This window comes from Cervus canadensis, chromosome 33 (assembly GCF_019320065.1).
Source record: "Cervus canadensis isolate Bull #8, Minnesota chromosome 33, ASM1932006v1, whole genome shotgun sequence".
NCBI classification, from domain to species: Eukaryota; Metazoa; Chordata; class Mammalia; order Artiodactyla; family Cervidae; genus Cervus; species Cervus canadensis.
Window position 1 is genome coordinate 2,150,686 of NC_057418.1, and position 14,645 is coordinate 2,165,330.

The 14,645-nt window shown below is 35.4% G+C and overlaps 1 protein-coding gene across 2 annotated transcripts in view; it reads right to left on the reverse strand.

Annotated features, from left to right (window-relative positions):
* Positions 1-6,505, reverse strand: part of THEMIS (thymocyte selection associated) — a 190,451-nt gene extending 183,946 nt beyond the window's left edge. For both annotated transcript variants that reach the window (XM_043457407.1, XM_043457406.1), the window contains exon 1: positions 6,271-6,505. In XM_043457407.1, coding sequence (XP_043313342.1) covers positions 6,271-6,361 — 91 coding nt within the window. In that variant the 5' untranslated portion in view covers positions 6,362-6,505. The remainder of the gene's footprint in view (positions 1-6,270) is intronic.
* Between the last annotated feature and the right edge of the window lie 8,140 nt (positions 6,506-14,645).

Genomic DNA, 14,645 nt, shown 5'->3' on the forward strand with positions numbered 1-14,645 from the left:
CAAGTCCCGTCAATCTCCTACTGTGCATTGGTCATTACCAGTTATAAAATCTAAACTCCTTGAAATGCTCTTGCCCATTCCTTAAATCTCTTTCTCATATGACTTTCCCGTTTTGTCTTATATGTTCAAGGTACAGGGATATTTTTCTCTTCTTCAAACAGACTAAGCCCCTTTTGGTCTAGATGTTCACTCTGTTTGGAACACTCACCTCCAGGATATTTTCTTGTCTGATTCCTTCTCAGCATTCAGGTCTCTGCTACTAAACCAGCTCTTTAGAGAGAAGTTCACTGATCATTTTATCTTACTGGTCCCCACCCACTTCCCCAGCCCCACTATGTAGCAAATTATGTATTACATGGCTTTTAAGGCCTACAAAATTTATGCATCCGCATGTCCTCAGCCTCATTTCCACTGTTTCCCCTCAATTGCTCTGCTTTATCCTCACATGTCTCCTTTTTGCTTCTTACTTAGATAAAGAGATCTATTATATGGTTTGCACTTGCTCTGTCCTCAGCAGAAATGTTCTTCCAGAAATATGCAAGACTCATTTCCTCAGTTTATTATGGCCTCTGCTCAAATATCATCTCAGCAGAGCTATCTGCCCTGATTGCCCTAGCAAAAGATCATCTCCTCCCCCTCTTGCTTTGCTCTCTACTTTTTAGTTCTTCATGGTACTTGTGTATATATCAAATCTGTCAGCTGTTTGTCATTTGTTCCAGCCACTGGAATATAAGCCCCAATAGGGTAGGGGCTTCCCCAATCCCTTCCATGATTCTAGCCTTTTGGACAATGCCTGGTAATGTGTTATTGTATTTTATATAAGCTAGTCCACGCTGAGACTCACTTGATGTTTCACGTTTCATGTCATAAAGGAAGCCTGAATCAATTTCAAAGGAACAGTAATACAATACAACATAGACTACTGTCTCTAACAACATACAATAAAACTAGTAATTAAAAGAAAAGAACAGCTAACGACAATGTTATATTATCAGAAAATAAATAGCCATTGGATTTAAAAGGAAAAACATGTACTCAGAACTGAGTAAAAGTGAAAATATTACAAGGCAAAATTTATGGGAAAGAAACAAGTATCTAGAGAAAAATATAGGTTTAGGCGTACTTACCAAGAAAGAAATGTTTTTAAAATGACTGTGATTTATACCAGGAAGCCAGAAAAGGAGCAGGAGAGCAAAGGACACGAGAAAATAATAGAGTCAGAAATCAAGGAGAGAAGCAAAACAACAGAGGATTTCACCAAACCAAATTCTGATTTCCCTCCCCAAAATGTCATATCCAGTTATTCTTATAAGAGAATTTTACCAAATTAAAGAGTTTAAGGCCCATTTCTCTCTTTTCAAATACCTCAAAAAAAAAGAAAACAACAAAATCTATGTAGTTCACTTTAGAAAGCTAGTGTTATCTTGAATCTAAAATTATAAATGAGTCTATTAGCTCATTTCGATTATGATCAAGTGCAAAAATCCTTAAATATATCAAATTCCTACTTTGTATTTCAAATGTTACTACATATTATTATCAATACTATATTAAAAGATTCTTCAGTTTGAAAAATCTTTTAAAGGTAATTTCATTAGCAGACCAAAGAAACCAAACAACCTAGAAAGCAAGGAATAGATAGGAACTTCCTTAATTTAGTGACGACTAAACACCAGTTCTAGAATACTGTACTTAATGAAGGAGTTTTAAACACATTTTCTTTATGATTCATAATTCTCATTTTTTAACACAGTACTGGAGGCTCTGGACTATACTATCAAGATAAGGAAAAATGAACAGTTGCAAAACACATGAGGCAAGAGACCCAACTCAATGTTTTCTAATGATATCAATATTTAGGAAAATCAGAGAAATAAAAAATAAATTATTAAAATTAATAAGTTCATCAGTATGACAGTAATAGGTACTTACATTTCCACTTCAGTGGTAATCAATGAGAACAGAGGAAATACGGTATCAGTCAATATAGCAATACAACATGTGTATGTGTCTGCATTCTAGGAACTAGCTTTAGAATACACAGGATCTCTACAGAGACATTTTTTTTTAAATTCTAATACATGATCAGAAAGATGAATTTTTAGTTTGTTTATTTTTACTGAGAGATAAACTATGTTAATGGATGGAAAGACCTTACTACTTAAAAAACTGAAGTCATAATCAAAAAACTTATCTACATTAGAAATCCCAGCTCAGAATGGCTTTATTTGTAATTTTACTAAATATTTAAATAAGAAATTACATCTAATTTTTATGATATCTTTAGAAGAAGAAAAAAGACTCTACCCAAGAAGTTCTATAAGCTCAACATAACTCAATAAAAAAACCTGGGTAGGATGTCATACAAGATTAAAATTATAAGCCAATTTCATACCCTAAAAGAAATACAAAAGTTCTTTAAAACTAATAAACTGAATTCAATGATATATAACCAAATTGATCTTATCCCACAAATAAATGACTTAAGATTTTAAAAAATCAGTGCAAAAAAATATTATCATCACAAAAGTTATTTAAAAATTTGATAAAGTAAACATAACTTTATGACTTAAAAAACTGGTAGAAAATTAGAAACTTCTTTAAATTAAACCAAACATTATATTTAATGATAAATTATTAAAACTTTCTCTCTATGGTTGTGAGGTGAGTAAAACGAGGGCTTTTATCATTACTCTTATTTGATAAAATACTATTGATAGAAACACTAGCTAATACTTTAACTGAAGGAAAATAAAGTACAATCATTGGAAAGAATAAGAACCTATCAACATTTACAGAAAACTTAAATATGTATATAACAAATCTGAAATAAAGACATATTCTTAGAATTCAAACACACAAAGAATAAATGAAAACTTCAAAAGATACCACTTATAATGGAATTTTAAAAATCAATCAGTTAACTAAGAATAAATCTGAAATAGAAGTGTCAAAACTTCACAAATAAAAATTATTAAATGTTACAGACAGAAGTGAAAAGATATCTATTCATATAACTAGACAGATAAACTAGGTTCATGGTTCAGAAGAAGACTTCATTTAAAGATCATGTCAATTCTCTATAAAACAATGAACTGCTAATAAAAAAAATTGGGAGAACTGGTTTTACGATACTAGTTCTCAAATTTGGCTTCATTTTTAATCATCAGGGAGATTTTTAAAAAACTGATGCCTTATCACTTACAAATTAAATCCTTGTCTTTTCAGGAGAGAACCAGACTCTGAGAGTTGCTAAGAAAGTAAATTTTAAAAGTTCCCATCACAAGAAAAAAAAAAAACTGTAACCATGTGTGGTAATATGTGTTAACTAGATTTATAGTCGTGATAATTTTGCTATATGTACAAATAATGAATCATAGTTTTGTACAGTTGAAAATATATGATATTATATCTAAATCTCAATTATCTTAAAAAGAGATATCAGGTGTTATGAAGAATATGGATTAATTAGAACTCTCACGTTCTGCTGGTAGGAAGGTTACGTGATATAACTACTTAAGAAACTTTTTTTCCATTACCTACCCAAACCAAACATATGCATCCCGTGTGATGTGGCAATCCCACTCATTTATACACACAACTGAATATTATACACGTGTGAACACACATATATAAGAATGTTCATGACAATGTTAACAGACATCTTCAAACTGGAAATAATTCAAATGCCTATTAGTAGTGGAACGGATAAATAAATTGCAATATATTCCTCTACTGGAATATTACACACACTGGAATGAATAGCCTATATAGAACAGCATGGATTAATTTTACAAAGATAATGTTGAACATATATGCCAAACATAAAAGGATACTATTATAATGTTTCATTAATATAAAGTTCATAAATGGGCAAAAGTCTGATAAGGGTTACTTCTTGGGAAGATGGTAGATAATGACTGAGAAAGAGCACAAGATGTAACTTCCAAAATACTTGTAATTTTCTATTTCTTGACCGTGATGGTGGTTACATGGATACACTTAATTTGTGAAAATTCATCAAGCTGTATGCTTTTTTCTCTTAAGTGAAGTGTAGCATAATAGTAAAGTATTAAAGGATGAAGACAGTCTGAACACATGGAGAGAGTATGTTCTTTTGCAAGATTTAAAGTAAAAATGTCAATTCTTCCCAAGTTAATCTATAAAATCAACATACTCTAATACAAATTCCAGTTGAATTTTTTTTTCCCAGTTGAATTTTTAAAGTAATCAATTGATTTATTTAAAGACATGTTTGAAAGGTCTGTGAATAGCTACATCAACTTAGGATAAAGGAGCAAAGAGATTGGTTTATATGTGAACTATGCTTATGCCAAAGCCATAGTTACAAAAACAATGCTTGAACACAATTGAGAAAACACAGACTAATGAACAGAAGAGATATTTAAGAGACAAACCAACCCAGTTATGAGCATATAACTTAAAGACAAGAACACAAATCAGAGAGAAAAGGATGGCTAGCTTAGCAAACGGTGCTAGAAAATTGCAGTTACTATATGGAAAAAATTCAAATTGGATTCCTGTGCACTTCATGGCATAGTTTAAAATTTAAATATGAAATTTAAAGTTGATTTAAAATAACATAAGAAAATATCTTTGTAAACCAAACATGAGGAAGAACTTTCTAATGTGAAATCTTAAAAGCACAAACTATGAGACCAAACAATGACTTGGGTACAGCTTAGGAACAAAGATACATTTTGCAATATTATATATATGGAAAAATATGGTCTGCTTCAAAATAATCAATTTACAAATGAATTAAACAAAATGGTCTGTAGAAAACTGATGGCTGCCTATACCAATTCATTGCCTGTGCATGCCCGCTCAGTCACATCCGACTCTTTGTGACCCCATGGACTGCAGTCCTCCAGGTATCTCTGTCCATGGGATTGTCCAGGTAAGCATCCTGGAGGGGGCTGCCATTTCCTATTCCAGGGGATCTTCCCGACTCAGGCATCAAACCCGTGTCTGCTACATCTCCTACACTGCAGGTGAATTCTATACCACCCACATTCACTCATTCTATTCTGTTATAAATCATACAGTCTTAGTAAAAGTCACTCTGTACTACCTCAAGAGGTTAACTCAATCTCTCCTGTAAGGTGATTTTGTTTTATGTATTTATTTTGGCTGTTCTGGGTCTTCCCCGCTGCCTGCGAGCCCTCTCGTCACAATGAGTGAGTGCTACTCTAGACGCGGGGCAAGGGCTTCTCACTGTGGCGGCTTCTCCTCTTGGGGAACTCGGGCTCAGGAGCACCCCGGGGCCAGTAGCCACAGCTCCCAGGCACTAGAGCGCAGACTCACAGGTGTGCAAGTGTGTGTTTGTGTGCGTGTGAACTGGGTCTGACATTCATCAATCATTTTATTTCACAATATAATATCTAAAAAATTATTTTGTCTGTAAATGGGAAAGATTTGCCTACCAACAGCTTTTTACCTTCCCAGTACCTTTTCTGGACTTAATTGTATGACTGGCTCAATTCTACCACCCTTGGAACCAGAAATATATATTTCCCCAGAAAATGACTCTGTCTTACATATATTCGAAGCACTGCTTAAAAAAATTGAGGGTATGTATTGTATATGTTGTAAGTCTTAATGTTTTCTCTGAAGTAATAGAGTAAGTTACACCAAAGCACACTAACTTATTCAACAGTCTTAGTTGAACTCTGACTTTAGAACTCTGACAAAGATTCCATAAAAATTATCTTGTATTTAGTAAGTGCTAACTTCTATACCTTGAAATATGAATGTCATTATTAAATTAGAAGTTAGACCACTATGGAAAGAGGGAGAGAAACATTGATATAAGCAGCATTTAGAAGTGGTTAGGATTTTGGTGAAATTTTCTTCCTAAATGCTGTGCTTTTAATAGCTGTTTTTAAAAAAAAAAAAACCCAAAAACTGTATTTTATGTTCTAGAAACATAGATACAGATAACTTTTCACTTGAATTACAACCAATTTCAAAGGAAAGGCAAGAATAATTCATGTTGAACTATTTAAAGCCCTACAAAAAGTTCAAGAAGCTTCACTCACTTCCTAGCCCCTATCCACACCAGTCTTATCCAGTTTCTCCTTTCTTGAACACAATATATTAAGTCTCGACAATTTCTCAATTACCGTCTCGGATAATGACCTTTCCTTTAACAGAACTCATATATTCTCCATTTAAAAAGCTTGCACCTAAATTCCTAACAGTATATTGAGCATATTGTAGCCAATCAAAAGATAGGAAGGTGCTTACCTTCAAAATAGAAGCCTGACTGGATTTCTAGGACCCTGGGGAGGGTCCTGAGGTCAAGGGAGTGGATGAATTCTTCCAGGGACAACGCCATTGCTTTGGCTTGGGTCTTGTGCGGACCTGGCCCTTACAGAAGCTTCTGTCTTCTGAGTGTCACTTTGCAGCTACAGTTCCAGCTCATCGTTCCTTTACCTGGGATGTCGCGCCGGAGCCTGCTTGGGGTGGAGTAACTCTATGTGGGGAGGGGAGTGAGAAAGGAGGAAGGAGGCAGCAGGGGACAAAGGGTGTTACAGCTCTTTTTAGTTCTCATTGTGGCTTCATTTCCTTCTAACACTGAAGTAGAACAGGATGGGGGTGTGGTGAGCATGTCTGAACAGACACTGCTAAAAAAATGAGAACTGGCAAGTAGCTGGGTTCATCTGCTCCTGGACCAGCTGTGCATCCTCCGCAGGGGCCAGGCTGCCTGAGGTCAGAGTTGTTTGTGGCTTGTCAACCAGGAAAGAATAGGAATTCAGGACTAGGGTATAATCTTAAAAAGGGCACCGTATCAATTCTTTATCTCTTCACTTCACTTCTAAAGTTTGGCTCTGTGCCTTATTTGCATACTCTCAGGGCTTTTATACAAAATTAGGTTACAAAAGTGCTTTGTGTCAGCTCTTTTCAGAAATCTGATACTCTGGAGGGGGAGGATCAGAAACCCCTTTTTATTCTTCCACATTAAAAATTTTGCTGAATATTAAAGGAGAGCGGGGGAGGGGTACACTCTGCAAAGTGATACAGTGAATCAAAATGAATTTTCTAATCACCACACTATAGTGAAAGTATCTAAATCTGTTGTTAGGAAATCTGAATTTCCTGGGGTTAGCTCTGATTTTGACTTACCAGTGACATCAGCCTTGTCTTCTCTGTCCCTCATTTGTCTCATTTATTTAATAGAGAAAAAGTTAGAGCTTAACAAACTAAAAATTTCTTACAAGGCCAAAATTCTACAACTCTGATCATGGGGTCCAAATTTGCAGTGGCGAGGGTTGGGGATGACCAAAGTCAAAGGAAGCAAAAGAAGCTTCATTAAAAATAAATCTCTAAAAAACCCTTCCTAGTCTTTATATTTAAGTGAGACAATATTTTAGAGCTAGAGTATACAATTCAAGGTGACATTTTCCAAGTCTTTATAAAGGTGACTAAAAGAAGACTGGTCGATATAAATACAGCAAAAGAAACTAGGAAGCTGCATATTAGACTTACAAACTGGACTCCGGGTTCCTGTCTAGAAACTGTTTTAGCCTTAAGCTGCAAAGAGCATAGCCAGACAGAGAGGGCCAGGGCGCACTCATTATGTAAATAACCTAAGAAAATAAAAACAAGGCCTTATAAAACTCTTTTAACTCTTAAAATCATATTTTATATTTGCAATAATCTGCCTGGCTTCAATTCTGTCTTTACAAAACTAAATTTTATAAGGTCACGTCAATAGTTTTTTCACCAGTAGCTTCTAAGTACTTTTTCATTTGCAGTTGTTTTTTTGTTTTTTTTGCTCAAGATCCTCCTAAACTTGATCAGTCTGCCTTCTGCACCCCTTTTCCCAAGCTTAGGACCTTCAATAGACTGCAACCATTGTTTACAGCTTGCCTCTCACATGGTTGAGTATATGGAAAGGGCTGCTGTGGACTGCTCCTTAAAAATCGTGCATCTGTTAGAAGTGGTACTATAGCAAATTTCATTGGATATCTAACTCAAACTGGACTTCACTTGATTTTTTTTAAAAATTCTCCCACATCAACTTTTTATCCTACGAGTCAACGAAGCCATTTCAAAGTATTATCAATCTTTTATAATTGTCTTTGCTTCTCCTGCTTTTGCTCTAGGAACAGATGAACCTCCTTTTCTGTTACATTTTCCTTCTTTTATATTCTCAGTCTTAGTTAATGACACTACCATTCTGTCAGTTTATCAAGCCCGAAGGCTGCATCATGAGAGATGCCATGTCCCGCCTCCAAATCCCTCAAGCACTACAGGCAGCAAGAATCAATATCACTCACCTTGTTCTTGCTCTATATTCTCCACTACTACTACTTTAGTTCAGATCATTATCACTTCTGACATTATAGGCAAAGAAATCCTGACATAAACAGCTGAGATAAAATTGACAAATAAGAATATTAAGAGAGTACTTGAACCACCAGGTAGTAAAATAAATGCTTAAAGTTTAATAACTGAAACAGCAGATTACAGGTGTAATAAGAGCCTGATCAATGAGAATTCAGAAAAAAAACCAAAGCATTGCCAACTAAAGATGGTGCTTCATCACCCAGTTCTACAAGAACTGAGTCATTAGCCACCTTGGTTGCTGATATTCAACACATCCTGAAAGAAGTTCAGGACAGAGATCAGACTGGTAGAACAGGCCTTCAGATAATTAGAAACTCTCTGGAGAAAATTTTAAGAACTCTTTGTCTTGCATCTTCTCATTCAGAGAAAAGCACTAAAATCATTAACTGAGATGGCTGTTCCTCATGACTGGCAGCAACCCTCCACTGAGATGTGTGCTTGATTGCACATACCCCTTCTCCAAAATCCACTCCCACCACCACTTCTCCAAAATCTCCACCCCATACCCCTTCCGATCAGTTCCTCAGAGTTCCCTGAAAGGCTTCTCCTGAGCTACGGTTCTCAGTAAGTGCTCAGATAAAACTGAAACCCATAGCTCTCATGTTTTGCATTTTTATTTCAGCCAACAGTATAAATAATAATTCTATATGAAAAAGATGAAATTTCAAAGCAGTAGGGGGAAAATTCATTCAACAAATAATTTTAAATAATTTTTAAATAAAAATTTCCCAGAATTCTATGCAACAAAATTAATTGCAAGGAAAGGGTTTCCCTGGTGGCTTAGTGGTAAAGAATCCTCCTGCCATTGCAAGAGACATGGGTTCAATCCCTGGGTCTGAAAGATCTCCTGGAGAAGGAAATGGCCATCTACTCTATTCTTGCCTGGGAAATCCCATGCACAGACAGGTTACAGTCCATGGGGTTGCAAGAGTCAGACATGACTTAGCAACTAACAGCAGCAAACCAAGGGGGAAAATGTCTGAAGAAGGTAAGGAGAGAATTATTTCTTAGTATCATTGGAAGTCTTAAAAGACTAATAAGTTTGACAACAGACATAGGAAACACTTCTATAAATAAAAAATGAGCTCTAAAAAATAGAAAAAAAATTCAAAAAAAAAAATAGAAAAAAATATTTTACATAAAGAATTAATGTCCTGGATCTATAAAGATCACTTATTATTCACACAAAATAAGAATATTTAAGGATTTCTGCTTCTGGCTATGAGCTTGGATTTGACCAACTCTTCTACCAAGGACAACTTGAGAAGTGGATAGCTTTTCAAAATTTGTTTTAAGGAACAGGAGTGTCATCAGGGCAATTGGGACTTAAGAGTCAAAATCTTGCAAGGCAGGGAAACACAAAGTGAGGGAGATCCGGTCTTCTACACTTCTTTTCCCCTCAAGGCATTTGTGGATTAATAGTTGGCACCAAGAGAGACTGAGAAGCAAAGAAAATGTGCTGGTAAAAGAGGAAAGAAGCAGAGCTGAATCTTAGCAGTTGCACATAGCTAGGGAGACAAAAATTGGAACTTGGGGCTAGCAAGGCATCCGTACACGCATGAGTGCTAAGTCACTTCAGTCGTATCTGACTCTTTGCGACCCCAAGGACTATAGTTCTCCAGGTTCCTCTGTCCCTGGGATTCTCCAGGCAATATTCTTATATTGGAGTGGGTTGCCGCGCCTTCCTCCAGGGGATCTTCCCAACTCAGAGATCGAACCCAGGTCTCCTGCATTTCCTGCAGCGCCGACGGATTCTTCACCACTGAGCCGCTGGGGAAGACCAGCAAGGCGTCCAGGGAAACTCAGAGAAATGAGTGGTTCAGCACCATGCTTCCCCTTCAAGATCTGGTCTGTTCAAAAGCAGCACAAGGTTGATTGTCTGAGAGAGCAGTTAGAAAGCTTCTTCTGTAAGAAGATGCAGAAGCCAGGAGTGCTTTTCAGAGCCTCATAGAGATGGGCAAACAGGGCCTGCCCAGGAGGACAAGGAGCTCTAGTAAATATCCCTTGCCTTCAGCAGGGCCCCTGAAGACTGCTCCCTAAAAGGCAGTGTTGACTGTAAACAAAATAGGACTCACAAAAATTGAAGACCAGACTAAATTTCATTCAATCCCTGACTGGATTAAGGTAAACTGCCCATTTTAGCTCCATATAAAAGCTTTCTTAGGAGAAAAACAACCAGAACTCCAGAATTTCTAAAAAATTTTTCAAGATAACATCTAGGGAAGGAGAGAAAGAAGGAAAGAAGGGAGGAAGGAAAGTGAAGGAAGGAAGGAGAGAGAAAATAAGGATGTCAGAAAACAGGACAAAGAAAAAAAAGAAGAGGACATTAAAACAAGCTCATGAGAGTCTTAGATATAGGAATTATTGGGTGTACAATTTTAAATAATTTTTGTTAATATGTTCAAAACTTTAAGATAAAAGGAGAATTTCTGAAGATAAATGCCATTTATAAAAGCTATTCAATGAACATTCTAGAGTTGAAAATGCAATATAACTAAAATTAAGAATTCAACAGTGATTTAACAGCAGTGTGGACATATAGTAAGAGAAAATGGTTGAACGGGAAATAGGGGATGTAGAAAATATCTACACGATCTTCAGAGAGATATAAAGAATGAACCATTAAGAATAGGATATAAGGGACATTTCAGCCACATTGAAAAGGTTTTTACTTACGTGTAAACTGAGTCATAACATAAAAGAAGAAAGAGAGTAGAGGGAAATCAACATTTCAAGAAACAGTGGTTGGAGATTTTCCAAAGCTAAAAAAGACTTTGATACTTAGATTAAAGAATTGCCAAGAATACCAAAGACGAAAAATACAAAGAAAAACATAGGAAGGAACAACATATTAAAACATTTAAAAACCAAAGTCAGAGAGAATATCTTAAATGTAATACATGGGAGGAAAAACCATCATCTTCAAAGGATTGACAGTAAGATGAAAGCTGACTTATTAATAAAAACCAATAAAGCCAGAATACACAGAATCATTAAAATCTTGAGAGAAAATAACTACCAATTTTAAATTCCACATTCAAAGAAAATAATCTACAAAAGTTAAAGGAAATATTTTCAGACAAATAAAAACCAAAAAAATTTGTCTTTAGTAGACCTGCACTAAAACAAATACTAAAGGGTGCTTTTCAGACAAAAGAAAAATGATCCCAGACCAAAAACCAAAAATGCAAACAGGAATGAAGAAGGCAAAACATGGGTTAACTGAATAAATGTTGACTGTACAAAACAATAATTTTAATGATTTAAAAATTTTAAATATATGCAAACTATTTATAGCTCATGTGTATACTGCAACTTAAAACAGTAATGGAAAATAAAGTACTAGTAAATGAATTTAAATGTTCCAAGTTTCTGACCTTCTAGAGAAGTTGTAAAAGTACTTGTTAGCATTGGACTGAAATAAGGATGTGTGTTATAATTTCTAGGAAAACCACTAAAACACAATAAGTGGAAAAATCAAATTATTGTTTTTATTAACCCAGAAAAAAAGGCAAGGAAGGAAAGAAAAGGAACCCTAAAATAGCTGGCAAATAATAAGGTGGTAGCAATAAACTCAACTATATTGTTTATTGAATTAATTTAAATTAATATAAAAATAAATATTAACTAGTAATCTGAGTAATAAACTAATATCGACAAATTGTATTTTGAAAATACATATTCTTAAAAAGATATACTTTAAGTACACAGAAAATCTAAAGCCAAAGAGGTGGGGAATTCTACAACAAGACAATATTAAATAAAAGAAAGCTCAAGAAACTATACCTATGTCAGATAATGTAGATTTAAACACAAAAAGCATTATTAGACATAAAAGGTATTTAATAATCAAAGAGTGATCAACTCACAAGGAAGATGGCAGCTCCAAATCTGTAATGAACCCAATAATACAGCTTCAAAGTATCTAAAGAAAAATTAACCAAATGAAAAGACAAAGAATCCACCCTCAGAGTAAGAAATATTTACACATACGTTCAACAGCTGTTAGAACCACCAAATATTTAACTCATGAAATCCACATTGCTGATGGTACTTACTCACCTATACTGAAAACTGATGTGATCTATCTTGAAACCCAACTTTATATTTAAGTCAGTTTGATCTAGTACAACCAAAGATTTATTTATACCACCCACTGAAGCACTTACTATTTTTAATGGCCAAAAATGGGGGGAAAAAAAAAAAACAGAGAAGTATTTTGTTGACAGAATTCTGGTTTTGTTTACTCTGAGGTAAGTGCATCATGGACCATGACAAACCCTTGCCCATTCCATAAGGAATTTTAGCCCAGTTTCTGATGGAAAACAGTCTTCTACCAGAGGCCCAAGTCTCAGAACAGTAATGCACAAGGTCAGAATTGTTCATTTTCCTACTGAAGAAAATTCTAATGTCTCTTGCCCGACCTTCCCCCTAGCAATAGAAGAATAATTTTATACTAATCTTTAGCCCATTTTTCTCCAACTATTTAGTTTGTTTTCTCTAGGCCATCACAGGACAATGGTGATGCAGGGACTAAAGCCACTCCCCAGAGCAATCCTGTGGAAACAATAGCAGAAATCACCCAGGGGCCCCTTTAATGAGACAGATAAGAGCTCTGTGACCACAATTTGGTAGGGCCTATGAGCCCCTTGTCAGCCTGAAGAAATTAGGAAAGACAGACCTTCGCCCTTGATCTTCCCAATAAAGATTTTTTGGGTTTAATCTCTCAAGGGGGATTTGAGGCGGGAAGTAGATGCCCCCCACTCCCCAGGGTAAAGTAATTAGAGATTCCTTCCCTGTGGACTGAAACTAAGACAAAAATAGCAGGACAATTAAGGGAGGAGGCTGGGCCCTGCCCAGACCACGTATTTCTCATTCTCAAAATCAGGAGACCTCCCTGACCACACATGCGCAGAAAGGTTCCTTGGAGTTCAAAGGGGGGAGTGATGTCAAGGAATGCTCTACCCATAAGCCTTTCAGGTAGAATCCATCTTTGCTAAGAGTCGTGGGAGCACGCACGAGAGGACCCTGAGATCTACCAAATGTGGACCGTGAACCAGGCAAATGAAAATGATTGGCCAAAGGAAACTTGGAAGAAATGCTCCATGAAAGCAGTTCAAACCACCACAAGTGCCTGACTCAGAGACTCTCTCCGAGTCTCCCCGTGTGTCTACACGTACTGTTCTCTTTTTCCTCCCAATAAATACTTTATTTGCTTCAGTGGAAAATAAAAAATAAAAAAGAATGGAGAAATATTTACATCAATTATCCACATGACGATACTGTGACGCCACAAAAATTTTTTTCAAATAAAACTCTGTTATGAAAAATGCTAACTATGCTAAAAATTGAGGACAGAGGAGAATCAGCATAGAAAAAAATATAGATTAGGTACCAAATTTTATATTTCTAATGTGTATGAGTGTGTGTTTTTATTTTAATTTTTAGAGTGTGTGTTTTTAAAAGAAAAAAATTAAAGATTAAAAGTCAATGAACGACAAAAGGTGTTTTTCCTCTTGACAAACAGAGATTTTTTTTTCAATTCTGTGGTTTTTATCACCTTCTTTGCATAGTTTTCACCCAAGCCGCATATTACCCTGTTCCTCTTTATTATATCCTGTGGATTTTTTTTCTTATCTTACCTTCGTATTCACAGTTATGCCCTTTTCCTAAATACTCTTTTTTGGCTTTCCTCATTTCTCTTTCTATTTTTCTACCTTCCAATCTTGATCTTTTTTCTCACTCACAACATCTGTCTTGACTATTCAAATACAAATTTTAATTGTTGCATCTCCAGCCAGTTTTTGTCAGGAAAGAATATAAATCCAAAGATACTGGTTTTTCAATATTTTCAAGAAAAATTTAAGATAATGCTCTTCTTGTGAAATACCTTTATATATTTGCAACTAATACTCATTATAAAAAATGATGGCCACATTATTACTTTTATGAATTATCTGATCGCTACTAAATATTTTCAGAAATGGGAATGCTAGCCAAAAATAAATAGATCAAAGGGTTTCCCATTATGACCTTTGATCCTTTGATCTGTACTGGTATAGTGATGGCTTCTAAATTTGTGTCTCTGTCCACAAATTCTGAGATTCAGATCTATATAAAACCTTTTGGATAATTTTCAAACCTTAAATTCAACATGCCCCAAATCAAATATTTAATTCCTTTTGCTGTCCCCAATTCCAACCCCCACCCCATTCACAATCTGTCTCTTCTTTCTATATTTTCCATCTCAGTAAATAACACCATCCAAC